This window comes from Trichosurus vulpecula, chromosome 1, assembly GCF_011100635.1.
Source record: "Trichosurus vulpecula isolate mTriVul1 chromosome 1, mTriVul1.pri, whole genome shotgun sequence".
Classification (NCBI taxonomy): domain Eukaryota; kingdom Metazoa; phylum Chordata; class Mammalia; order Diprotodontia; family Phalangeridae; genus Trichosurus; species Trichosurus vulpecula.
The window spans coordinates 66,982,002-66,995,464 of NC_050573.1; the positions used below are offsets into that span (position 1 = coordinate 66,982,002).

At 40.2% G+C, this 13,463-nt stretch overlaps 1 protein-coding gene across 1 annotated transcript in view; it reads right to left on the reverse strand.

Annotated features, from left to right (window-relative positions):
- Positions 1 to 1,051: 1,051 nt before the first annotated feature.
- The window catches only part of MAU2 (MAU2 sister chromatid cohesion factor), an 81,776-nt gene continuing 69,364 nt past the window's right edge, over positions 1,052 to 13,463 (reverse strand). The window contains exons 17-19 of the mRNA XM_036764668.1: positions 11,660 to 11,750; positions 3,067 to 3,194; positions 1,052 to 2,012 (exon numbers count right to left, since the gene is read on the reverse strand). Coding sequence (XP_036620563.1) covers positions 1,938 to 2,012; positions 3,067 to 3,194; positions 11,660 to 11,750 — 294 coding nt within the window. The 3' untranslated portion in view covers positions 1,052 to 1,937. The remainder of the gene's footprint in view (positions 2,013 to 3,066; positions 3,195 to 11,659; positions 11,751 to 13,463) is intronic.

A 13,463-nucleotide genomic window follows, 5' to 3' on the forward strand; every position in this document is an offset into this window, starting at 1 on the left:
TTCAAAGTCGGCTTCCCAGGAGATGTATAAACAAGAAAAATGAATAAATCTGCTACCTTCCCTCCCGAAAGAGATCATCCCAAATAAGCAATCAGTTCAGCCGATTTAAATCAAATCTATCCTGACAGCCTTGCCAACCTTGCACGCTGGGACGGGTCGGCTCAGTAAGCGCCGGTGGTTGGAAAGAAAACAAGCGAAGAACTCCTCTTGTACTAGTGCTCCTGAAGTGATCTGAAAGGGTCTTTCCTTTGAACCCCCAGCCTACTCACAGAGGAAGGAATTAATCAGGTTTACAATTTAGGCCAGGAAACCAACAACAATGGCTACCCTTGGAAAGCATCTGGGGGGAAGGGCTTCATGTGAAATTCTTTGTCTTTCTCTATAAGCTCACTGGCATTCCAATCACCTAGTAGAGTATTCTGCTTGGCCCATCTTAGGCCCATTTAATTTGCTCGTTCATTTATTTTAATCATCATTTATTAAGAGCTTACCACAACCCAGGTATTGTGCTGGTTGCTTGCAAAATGGAAATTGAGATCTTTGGATAGTTGTCATTTTCAGTGCGTACCACCCACATGCTGTTGTGGCTGCCTTGGCCCTGTTAATCACTATCACCAAAACCATTAATCCTGGGGTCCTTTAAAAGGGAATGTTTTGTTATTCAAAACAGGTTTTCAAAGGTGAGGACAGTGCTTCCTCAATGTGCCTTTCATTCCAAGCTGGGCAAAGGGGTAGTTTAAATCAAAGTGAGGACCGCACAATACCTCCCCAAATCAGTTGCTGTTTTTAAGGGAAATGTAAACACAAGCCTCTAGCTCTGTAGATATATAAGTACACAACACATACATACATATATATATATATATATTTATGTATAATAATATACACAACAGAACAGTGTAGTAGATCAAGGTGCCTTACACTTGGAAGCTGGCATTCTTGGACTTCTAAGTGAGCCTGAACAAAAGTTCAGTGTAGTACAGGACTGAAAGTCTGCCGAATAACTGGATATTCAAAAGGTACGTTGAAAAAGCCATTTTCTTTACAAATGTGCATTTTTTCCAAAGTGATTTATTCTCTCCAGGTATCTGCCTCAAATTTGGATGTTGGAGTTAAGCTAAACTTAGACCTTCAAGCTTTATTCTTTAAAGTTGTCCAAGTGATACATTAAAGAGTTATAGGGGAGGAGGACACTGCCCCTTCCTCACAGCACATGGCTACTCAGGCAATGAAAGGTTAAAAAGTAACCAACTTTACTTCTCACCTTCACTAGAGAAGAACTGGTTTAATCTGGGTGCACTCGGTGATTTGCTACAGAACAGCATTGAGACATGGGACTTCCTTAAGAGAAGGATTTTGAGGTTTGCCAGCTCTCCACACCCACTCCCAGGCACAGGGTCATGATTAAATCCCATACTACATGCTACTTGGAGCCTTGTAGTAGACTCTTCCCCATTCCCGGCCCTACTCCAACCAGAAGCACTTCATTTCAGGTAGGACTTAAATATTTAGAGCAGTGATTGGCAGTCTGGTCAGAATCCATTTCCAAGTGATGGTTTGGAAAAATCAACACCAAGATTGGGTTGGAGAATTTCACATAGTGGATGTCTGGTAAATGAGGAAAGACAGACCCCCCCCTCCACTATCCCCTAACAGTGTTCTGGATCCTGCACCATGCTGTACTGAGGAAAACCAGAAGCATCAAATACAGTTAAAAATCCGGAAGTTGTGTGTAAGGGACACACACCTCTCATCTTTAAAAGCAGCTTAAAATGTCCTTTTTGAGTCTTTGAAATGTAGGTTGTGTTTAATCTTGATTAAGGCTTTTGGCTGTACAGGAAATTCCTCATTTTCCCCTCCTGGAAAAAGTCCCCCATGATAGATTTTCCTCTGCCCAGGGGGCCAAGTTGCATGTGTCACTTTAGCAGAGTTTTCCTTCACAGGAGACTAGCAAGGCTGGTGGTAGGTCCATTCTGCGCCTGAAACTGTACAGGGGGTGGCCCGTCTGTCCACTGGAAAATATGCATGGAAATGAAAGAAAATGGTAATTTACAACCTGGAAAATGAAGAACATGCTGTTCTTTGGCAAGAAGCAAATCACTGTTCATATTTCCTGATCAGACCTTATCTGGAGCATTCTGTCCAGGTCTGAACACAACCAGGTAAGTGTGACAAAGATGGGGAAGGGACTCAGAAAGGGCATATGATGATCAATTGAAGCAAACAGATGTTTAGCTTAGAGAAGAGAAGATTTAGGAGGAAATGATCACTGTTGTAGGTAAAGGAGAGTAGACCTGGGAAAGCCAGGACCCAACTGATGAGGAAATCACAAGGAGATAGATTTAAGTTTAATATGAAACATTTTGTAATAATCAAGGCCGTCCAGTAACAGAATGAGCCGCTTTTTGAGGTAAGAGTGAGCACCCTAGAAAAGTCACCTTTCAAGGCAGCTAAGTGGTACTGGGCCTGGGTTCAGGAAGACCTGTGTTAAAATCCAGCCTCAGACACTTACTGGCTGTGTGTGACTCTGGGCAAGTCACTTTCCCTTTCTCTCCTTCAGTTTCCTCAACTGTAAAATGAGGATAATAACTGCACTTACCTCGTGGAGCTGTGAGGACAGAATGAGATAATATTTGCAAAGTGCTCAGCACAGGGCCTACCACATACTGTGTGCTATATAAATGTTTATTCTCTTCTCTTTCCCCTTTCAAGATACCATAGAGAATTCCACATTGGGAGACTGATTGGACTAGATGACCTTCTAGGTCCCTTTGCAGGCTGAGATTCTATGATTGCAAATACAACGATGATGTTACCAATCAGCTGTCAGCCACAGGCAGGTACTGAAAAGCTGGTTTTCTTGGGGCAGGGATAGTTAGTGTCTAGTATGTTATCAAGGGTAGGCATCTCCCAGGGGGCTAGACTGGAGAATGAGGTTAACTAGCCTACAACCACGACAATGTCAGCTAAGAAATTAGACAACTGGCCACAAAACATATCTTTCCCCACCACAGAGCCATCACTGACTTAGCAGGACATGCTACCAAGCCCCCACAAAGTCCTCACCGTGATCAGGTTGTGCTCTGGAAGGCTACAAGCTTCAATGTGATCCTGGAGAAGCTGCTGGGAGAAGTTCTGATGCATCTGGGCAGCTTCATGAGCATCCATTGCATTCCCACAAGCTTTATTCAGGTCTGGGAAAGAGAGTAACACTCATAGCATTCAGATGATTAAATAAGGTACTGTCAGCCAAGTTCTAGCTGGTGTGATCTCCTAAAATCCTTCCTTGGAGATTCTGGCTTATGGGATTGTTCTCCTTGCTGCTTTCTTGTAGCATTTATCCATACCCGCCATTTACCATAATAACTGTAGACTAAATTGTTAACTGTTCTATATGTATATTTTCTGTATTCCCAATCAGCAATAACAGCTGACATTTCTATAATGCCTCATGGTGACAAGAGCATTTTCACATACTGTATCTTGGGGAGGCAGCACAATAAAGTAGAAAAACAGATAGATTTGAAGTAGATAACTAGGTTCAAATGTTACCTCTGACATTTATGTGATCTTGGGCAAATTGCATATGTCCCTGTGCTTTGGCTTCCTCCTCTATAAAACTGGGAGGACATGGGGGATGGCAGAGGTGAAGAGCTGCTGGACTAGATGCCCTCCAAAGTTCCTTCTAGCTCTAAATCTATGATAACGTGATCTCCATAAACATTCTAAGAGGCAGATAACAATAGCTCCCACTGTTAAAAGTTTTTGTAGTATATAGAGCACTTTCCTTACAACTCTATGAAGTACATAGTGCAAACGTTATCACCTCCAATTTACAGATGAGAAAATGGAAATCCACAGAGGTTGTGCCTTGCCCAAGATCACACTGGTTGTAAATGTCAGAGGTAGGATATGAAGTTAGACTTCTGTTTCCAAAAGAGGTGCTCTTTTTATTATACCATAGGCAACCAACGAAACTAAAACTAAAACTCTCTGAGGACAGCAATATATTCTGGGGACATATTCTGCAAGAAGCAGTACGGTGTAGTGGAAAAAATTTGACATCAGAGACCTGGGTTCGAGTTTTGGTTACATCACTAAATAACTGATCTGGGCAAGTCCTCTCATTACCTCCTTGAACCTCAGTTTCATTATCTATAAAATGGGAATAATAGTTTCTACCCTGCCTCCACTAAAGGGCTGAGATATATACCAAAATATGGAGTCATTCTGTAACACTCTCCTCAAAAGCACTAAATTTGGTATAAAGTGGATCTAAGTGCAGCCCTTATGATAATGTGGCTTTACCTATGAATACAGTCATGTGGAACAGGGCCAACATTTTAGTTAAGTTTTAGTATACGTGATTCATAGGGTAGTACTGGATTTTATGGGGGGTGGGGAGGTTCAACTAATGATCTTTTTAAGAAAAATAAAATGTTTTATTAAAAGCTTTTGGCTAATGAGCTCAAAAGGGTAAGAATTAACTTGCTTTTCTTCAGAAAAATTCTTTGTTCAATTAATATCCTACTTTGTGGCAAAAGGAAAACTCAGTTGTTTTCACACTGCCCCATCTTTAAAGTCATTTATTCTTTCCCTTAAGCTACCTCTCCTTTAGTTGAAAGCTCTGAGAATCAGGAATCCAGTCCAATGTTAAATAACACAACTCATATTGTAGTGGAAAGAACCTCGGACTGGGAATCAGGAAACCAAGGCTTTAGTTTTAGTTTTGTCTGTGACTTGCTCTGTGATACTGGGCAGGTCCCTTTCCTCCACAGTTTTCTCCTATGTAAAACAAAGGGACTGAATTAGCTCTGGCATTAAAAACCCCCCACATTTTTATCTTATTTTTGTTGATATCTTTTTTCATATATTACTTTCCAAACATATGCCTTTCCTTCTCCTTCCCCACCAAGACATTCCTTAAAACAAATATTTAAAAAGAGAAAAAAACCCCCAGTTCATCAAAACTATTTAAAATACTGAGTGTATGTGACAGTATATGCAATATTTCACACCCCTAGTTTCCTCACCTCTGTAATGAAGGTAGAGAGAGATATTTTCTTAACAGTGCTCTGCGGCCAAATTTGTCGCACTTCTATTTATCTAGTGATAGCTCTACAAAAGTCCTGTTAGGTAGTGCAATATTATTATTCTCATATTTCAGATGAACATAGCGAACATCATGGAAATGAAGTGATTTGCTCAGAAGTCCACAGCTCTCTAAGTGTCAGAACTGGGATATGCCTTTCCTGATTACATACTGCCTTCCTGACAACTTTATATTATTAGGTCTGATTCTGACATTCTATGCTCTAAGATTCTACAGCCACGACTTCTAAATTCAATCATGACAAGATACAGTTCCTAAGGTATTGGGAAGATAGAACATTAAAAGAAATACAGACAGGGCATCTAAAAATAAGAACATTTTATGTGTTGATAAATGATTAAGATGGAATAGAGTTTAAAAATGAAACTAAGACACTCCAGGTACTTTCTTGAGAGAAAGTAACATGGGCTTAACTTGTGGTAAGGACACAGAGATACTGAAGTCTGTATCTGTGTTCCTTCTGACCCCACTCTAAGCTTCTTAACATATTCTTGCAGGTTTGGGCCCTCAGGGCAACTAGCATCATTTCCAGGGCTTTTTCCAAGTTCTCTTTATTTTTATGGGTATAGAGGAAAAATGTTCCATTTCTGACATGTGACAAATTTGTACGATTTCATAGATAGAGCAGAAGGCACAACCACAGCCCTTTTCCAAGGCTTTAACCTGCAGGGCCCAGACTTGCAGAAAGGAAAAGAGGTTTTCTAGGGTCAAAGTGAGCTCATACCACCAAGTCTCTCAGGGTTGCTCAAGGTTTCTCTCTGGCAAGACTAACTAGTGGCAAAAGAGGAAGGGTAATTTGCTGTCCATTGTTTGCTTCCAAGAGGACCAGACATCACAGGGTGTTGTCCTGATTTGCTTGTGAACTGGATTTAAGTAAGGCAGAGTTGTACGAAGTTGTCAGCCTCACTCTCTCTTCCAGAGTCATCCAAGTCCGGTGGCAGGACAAAAGTCAAGATAACTGGCAATGGCCTGGGATGTAGTGAATAACTTTGGTTTCTTCAATGCTCAACCAAGCTCTAAGTGTTTCACAGCACCTCATTCAGCTGCCTCTGTGGCCACTGGAACAAACTGTTCTCATCCACCCATTCTACTGAGGGAAGTCTTCACATGTTTGGAGTACACTTTCCTCTACCTTGCTGATGGGTCTGAAACCTGTTGGTTGCCCTCAACCTGGTTTAGCTCATCTGCCAAGATGGTTTTACTGGGGTGTGGCCACTGCAAATGCTACAGTATCTTGGAGCCACAGGTAAGAGCTGGGTGAAGGTGGACACTGAAGGTGAATGAGCAATCCTAAAAAGGCATATCAGAGGTGCTAGACCTCTTTGAACACCCCATACACCCCAGAAAGGTAACTACTGGTTGGATCCTACCCTTGGTCTGCGGCCCTCAAAAAGAAGGGCCAGATTCCAGTTAAAAAGATGGCTTGATCTGTCAGAAGACAACTGCACAGGGGAAAATAAGGCATCAAGACTAAATATTCACGTAGAGGAAGATAAACTGACATAGCTGGGGAAATGCTTGTCCAAAATGTGTTCCAGGCTGAGTGTATGGTAAGGGCACTCCAACTGCAATGTGCCTACTAAGAGACCACATCTGGCATCTAATAAGACTGAACCTTATCATCAGAATAAAATGTCCTTGTGGCATGAGTCGTAACACTTCCTTCCTTACTGCAGTCTTTAGAATGCTGCTCAGCACTACAAAGTGCAAGAAACACAAAGTCAGAAGCTAGAGGGAAAGTTGTGGTTTCAACGGAGACCAAAGCAAAGATTTTCTTTTCTCCAAGGGACAGAGTGTAGGAAGGAAAGAAATAGTGTGGCCTTTGTTTCCCAGTGAAGACTTGTATTCATATACACCTTTATGTTTTGTTGTTCAGTCATGTGAGATATTTGTTTTGCTTTTAAACTACTTGGAAAGAAATATCCTATAATAAGCCTGGAAAGGCAGGCTGAAGCCTGATTGCTAAGGACTTCAAATGTCCTACAGAAGAATTTGCATTTTATCCTAGAATCAAGAAGTGAGCTTGTTGTTGTTCAGTTGTGTCTGACTCTTTGTGACCCCATTTAGGGTTTTCTTGGCAAAGATAATGGAGTGGTTTGCCATTTCCTTCTCCAGCTCATCTTACAGAGGAGAAACTGAGACACACAGGGTTAAGTGACTTGCCCGAAGTCATAGAGCTAGTGTCTGAGGCCAGATCTGAACTCATGAAGATGATTCTTCCCAGCTCTAGGTCTGGTGGTCTATCCACTGTAACACCCAGCTATACCACCTCTATATTAACTTGAAAGTATCAAAGCGATGGAAAGGATACAGGACTCAAGGAGTTAGAAGACCTGGGCTGGAATTCTTACTACTGATTCACCCGTAAGCATGAGTCAGATACTTTCTTTTTCTGCTCAGCCACTGGACATTCCATTCTTGAACTCTGAAAATTTCTCCAAATGCTCCATTCCTCCTAACTCTATCCTTCCTCCTCTTTAGTCCTTCTGCTGCTCAGTTCACCATCCTTGTTTTAGCTTCTCTTTCTTCCCTATAGTTGACCCAGTGTTTGACCAACACAATTCTCTACTATCCTATACCCTTGAATTCCTTGCTCCTTTGTCTTACTGTTGCCCTTGCCTCACCAAACTGGGGTCCTGGATCACTGCTACTTATCTGTCCTCCAAGTGACAAGGTATTAAAAGCTTCTAAACAGAGCCCCACAACCATGCTGAATGGGTTCCATAAAGATTTATGTTTAATCTTCACTGGGCCCTTCCGGCTGCATGGCAATTCTTTTATTCTTCCTTGAGTGACTCTCTAGCATGCTCCCGATGGAGACTATTTTGAATCTCCTGCATCTTCCTTTCTTCCTGGTCTCTCAACAGGATTTTTTGCTGCCTATTTATTAAAAAAATAGGGACTGCCATGCTGACATGAACTCCTTTTCCTTTACTCCATAAATACAAACTCCTCTGTATCATTTTTTATTCTCTCCTCCTTTACTCTTGTCTCTGACCAGGAAATGGCCCTTCTCTCTGCCACAGCCAATTCCTCTACTTGCATTCTTGATCCGGTCTCCTTTGGGAGCTTCTTCTTCAATATCTCTTTATCCACTTGCTGCTTGCCTACTGCCTACAAACAAGCTCAGAACTCCACCTATCCTTAAAAAACCCTTCACTTCATGCTGCTTTCCCTAAAATATTCTCTTTATTTCCTCTCATTTTCAGAGACAAACTCCTAGAAATGGCCATCTACATTTGCCTTCATTTCTTCACTTTTTAATCCCTGTCATTGTTTTTCAATCCTACAGACTTCATTCAATGGAAACTGCTCTCTACAATGTTACCAATTATCTCTTAACAGCTAAATCCTTTTCTCAATACCCATTCTGACCTCTGTAGCTTTAGACACTACCGGTCCCCCTTCTTCCTTGATATTTTTCCTTCCCCTTGCTTCCATGACACTGACCTCTCTTCATTTCCCCCATGCCTATCTGACTGTTCCTTCTTTCTCCTTTCCTGGATCACCCAATTCCTAGTGAGGTACTGAAAAAAGAATAGTGGCTGTAGAATCAGAGGACCAGAGTTCAAAAGACTATCTCTGACATTTATAACCTATGTGATTCTTGGCATGTCACTTATTGGCCTTGAGACTCAGTTTCCTCATATAAAAGCGAGGGAGTAGAACTAGATAGCTTTTGAAGTCCCTTCCAATTTTAGATCTAGGATCCCATTCTCTAAGTGTAGGTTGAAGGCTCTGTCCTGATCTCTTTCTTTCTCTCTATACTTCCTTTCTCAGTGATATCAACTACCTGGGGTTCAAATATCACCTACACAGATGACTTTCAAATCCAGTTCTAAATTCTCTCCTGAACTTTAGTCTTGTATCTCTGTTAAAAATTAAAATGTCTTTTAAAAATGTCCCATAGGCATCTCAAGTTCACTATGTCCAAAACAGAATTTACATTCCCTGCTAAACCCACCCCTCCTCCAAATTTCCTATTTCTTTAGGGGCACCACCATTCTTTGTCATGCTAGAACTCCGAAGTCACTTAAGACTCTTTCTTCTCTTTCACATCTAATCCATGGCCAAGTCTTGTTAATTCTATTTTCAGAGTTTCCGTTCTTTTCTCTACACTTTCATGGCTACCATGCTAGTTCAGGGATTCCTTACTTAATGTCTGAACTACTGAAACAGACTCAGTTGGTCTCCCTGTCTCCAGCCTTACCCTTCCCTAATCCATCTTCTGCACAGCTGCCAAATTAATGTCCCCAAGACACTAGCTGGACCATCTTACTTTCCTATTTAACAATCTTGAGTGGCTCTGTATTGCCTCTAGAATAAAATACAAACTCCTCATCCTTGGTATTTTTAAAGCCTTCTACAGTGTGGTTCCAGCCTGTCTTGCCAGCCTCACTCCTATTAACCTTCTTAAAGCACTCAACACTTCATCTAAACTTTTCTGCTAACTGTTCCATGAATTTAGCACTTCCCGTCCTGTCTCTATGACTCTGCACAACCTGTTCCCCATACCTGGACTGCACTACCTCCTTTCCTCTACCTCTAAAAATCCTTAATTCTTTTCAAAGATTAGCTGAGGTGCCATCTCTGACAGAAAGCCTTTCCTGAGCCCCTGGTTAAGTGTCCTCTCCTTCCTCAAATGATTTTTTAATTTCCTTATTGGTATACATGATGTCTCCCCTCAGTAGAAGGTAAGCTTCTCGAAGAGGGATTGTTTGTTTTTGCCTCTGCACGTACAATGCCTTGCACTGAGTAAATACTTAATAAACATTTGCTGAACTGAACTGAATTTTCTTGAGCCTTGGCTTCCTCAGTTCTTAAAAAAGGGGAGTCTCTACTAAAGTTAACTTGATGCTTTGTCATGGACTTGGAGGAAAGTCTTAGTTCAGGAAGGCTTTATGACAGTGAAACACCTTTCACAGGTTTGGTATCTTAAACAGAGTAGATGATTAATTATTTTTCAAGTTGAGTGCTATTAGCCTGGCTAAAGTCAGAGATGCTCATCACAGATTGGCTGGAAGATAAATGAATTCACTGGTCAGAGAACTCCTCAAAGACCATCTACTAAGCTATAGGGCAGTTATAGTCCGCATAAGAGAAGCAAGTACCCATACAAATGAAGTTATAGATCCTTTGAGTAATAAAGTAAAATGGGAATATTTTTACTACTTACTTACCAGGGTGGTAAAGAGAAAAAGACTTTTGTGTATAGGGAAAAGTGGTATAGGACAAGGAGTTAGAAAACATTCAGATTCCAGTCCTTCTACCAAAAAGATATGACTCATGGCAAATCAACCTCATCTGTAAAATGGGAAGGTCGTTTCAGAGTGGCTAATATGACAAAAAAGAAAAATGCTGGATGTCGGAAGAGTTCTGGGAAAACTGGGATACTAATGCACTACTGGGGGAATTGTGAACTGATCTAACCATTTTGGGGAGAGATTTGTAACTATGTCCAAAGGGCTATAAAACTGTGTATACCCTTTGATCCAGCAATACCACTGCTAGGCCTATATCCCAAAGACATCCAAAAAAAGAAAAAGGACCTATTTGTACAAAAATATCTGTGGTGGCTAGGAACTGGAAATCAAAGGGATGCCTGTCAATTGGGGAGTGGCTAAATAAGGCATGGTACATTATTGTGCTATAAGAAATGATAAGCAGGATGATTTCAGAAAAACCTGAAAAAACTTACATGAACTTATGCACAGTGAAGTGAACAGAACCAGGAGAACACTGTACACAACTGATGCACAGTGAAGTGAACAGAACCAGGAGAACACTGTACACAGCAAGAGCAATACTGTTCTATGAAGAACTGTGAACGACTTAGCTTTTCTTAGCAACACAATGATCCAAGACAATCCCAAAGGACTAGTGATGAAGCATACTAACAAATTCCAGAAAAAGAACTGATATTGATTGAATGTAGACTGAAGCATGCTATTTTTCACTTTCTTTTTTTTCTTTTATTCAAATTTTCTTGTACAAAATGACTAATATGGAAATGTTTTACATAATCTTATGTGTATAACCTATATCTGATTGCTTACTGTCTCAAGGGGGTGGAATTTGGAACTCAAAACTTTAAATAAAAATGTGAAAAATTTGGCGGGAAAAAAAGAAAGCCAAGACCTAAAAAAAAACTAGCAATTTGCTCAAGGTCACACAACTAGTAAGTGGTAAAATGGAATTTAAACCAAGGTCCTTTGACTCCAAATATAGTGTTCTTTCCTCTATTCCCACCCCCACTCCGCAAAAAAAAAAAAGAAAAAAAAGGGAAGGTCAGACTAGATATGACTTCTTAGGTTTCTTCTAATTCTAACAATTCTAACAATGAATCTATAAAAAGTGAAGCTCTAGAGAAATGTGAATATTGTTGTTGTTATCATTATTCCTCCCACTACCAAAAGGAGAAACACACTCTTGATTATAATCTCAGAGCTCAGATGGATGACAAAAGGACATCTACTCAAGGAAAACCGTCCAAATCAGGGCTTAACGACAATCCAAAGTCTGCGGGGAGCTGACCATCAGACTTACCTCTCAGCAGAGCTGAAGACCACAGCTGCACAGACATGTCTGGAATCTTGCTAGCCAGCTGCATAGCTGGTACCACCATATTATTACTCTCCTGGTCAATAAACAATTGAGAGATCAAAGTTAGCACCATGAAGTGACAAATCATCCACAAGCACTGCTCAGGACCCTGAGGCCAAAGGATCATACTTGCTAACACCAATTTGGATAGCAAGCACATACTTTTTGGTGGGCAATATACACTCCATAGAGTGAGACAACAGGCAATGATTACCTGCTAGCCATAGGGCACAGAGACAAATGGACCCCTTTGGAGGCTCAACATCCCCATCTGAAGCCACAATGCCAGTCTGGAGAGAGGTAGTGTGGTATAGTGGGAAGAGTATTTTGTAACAGCAAAACAGCACCAATATGAGAGATAATAACTTATAAATGACAGACAGCATTTATATAGCATCTTATTATGAGGCACCATGCTAAGGGCTTTGCAACATTATCTCATTTGAATGTGGATAGAGAACTGACCTTGAAATCAGGAACATTTGGATTTAAATCTGTCCTCTGAAAAATACTGACTGTAGTCATAGACAAATCCCTTAACCTCTCAGTGTTCTAGGCAGATTTTTATGGTTGCAAGTTGAAGAGGAGGTGCTAACCTACATTGGTAAGGGGAGTTTCCTCATCTGGAAATTCTCTATACCAATGAAATCACAAATCCAATCCCTATCCCTATTGTACACAACTCCCAAAGCAACACATTAAAACAGTGGTACAACAGAAAGATGAAATCTACTGCTGTAAAACTGACTTGTTTCTTCTTTCAAAATAAGCTAAATATATGATTCTGCTAAATCTTAGGTTCTGGTATACTGAATACATATTAATGGCTAGAGAGACAAATACAGGCATAGTTTCTTCTTTACCATCATTAACTGTTCTGGGAAAACAATGTTATAAGGTATAGGATAAATGGTACAAATGTAATGGCAAGCAGAATGATGCTCAGGAAAATTAACACTGTTGGAATTCAAGTACTCAGACTACTTACAACATATCCCTCCTTTTTTAAAGATGAAAACATGATTAAAATTTATGACTAAGAGCCATTCCACAGTAAATAAATGGTCAAAGGAAATGCAAGCTATTAGCAATCATGGAAAATGCCAATAATAATAATAATAATAATAATAATAATAATAATAATAATAATAATAATAATAATAATAATGATAATAATAATAATAATGATGATGATTAGAAAAATGTGAGGTTCCAACTTAAAACTTATCAAATTGGAAAAAAAAGGGAAAAAATGACAAATATTGGAGGATCTGTGGGAAAACAGGTACACTAGTGAATTGTTGGTGGAGTTGTAAATTAGTTCATCCATTTTGGAAAACAATTTAGAACTATGCTCAGAAAGCTGCATAGTTATCAAACTTGATCTTGATCTTGACCTTAAACAGCTGTACAGTTGCTGGGTCTAGGAAATCAAGGAAAAGACAAAAAGGAGCTATATGTACAAAAATATTAAGTTTGTTTTTCAATCATGTCTGATTCTTTGTGCCCCATGTGAGCAATGATACTGGAGTGGTTTGCCATTTCATTCTTCTAGTTCATTCTACAGATAAGGAACTGAGGCAAACAGGGTTAAGTGACTTGCCCAGGGTCACACATCTAGTAAGTGTCTGAGGCCAGATTTGGACTCAGGAAGATGAGTCTTCCTAATTCTAAACCCAGCACTCTTACCACTGTGCCACCTAGTTGCCCCTTTAGCTGTTCTTTTTGTAGTAGCCGAAAACTGGAA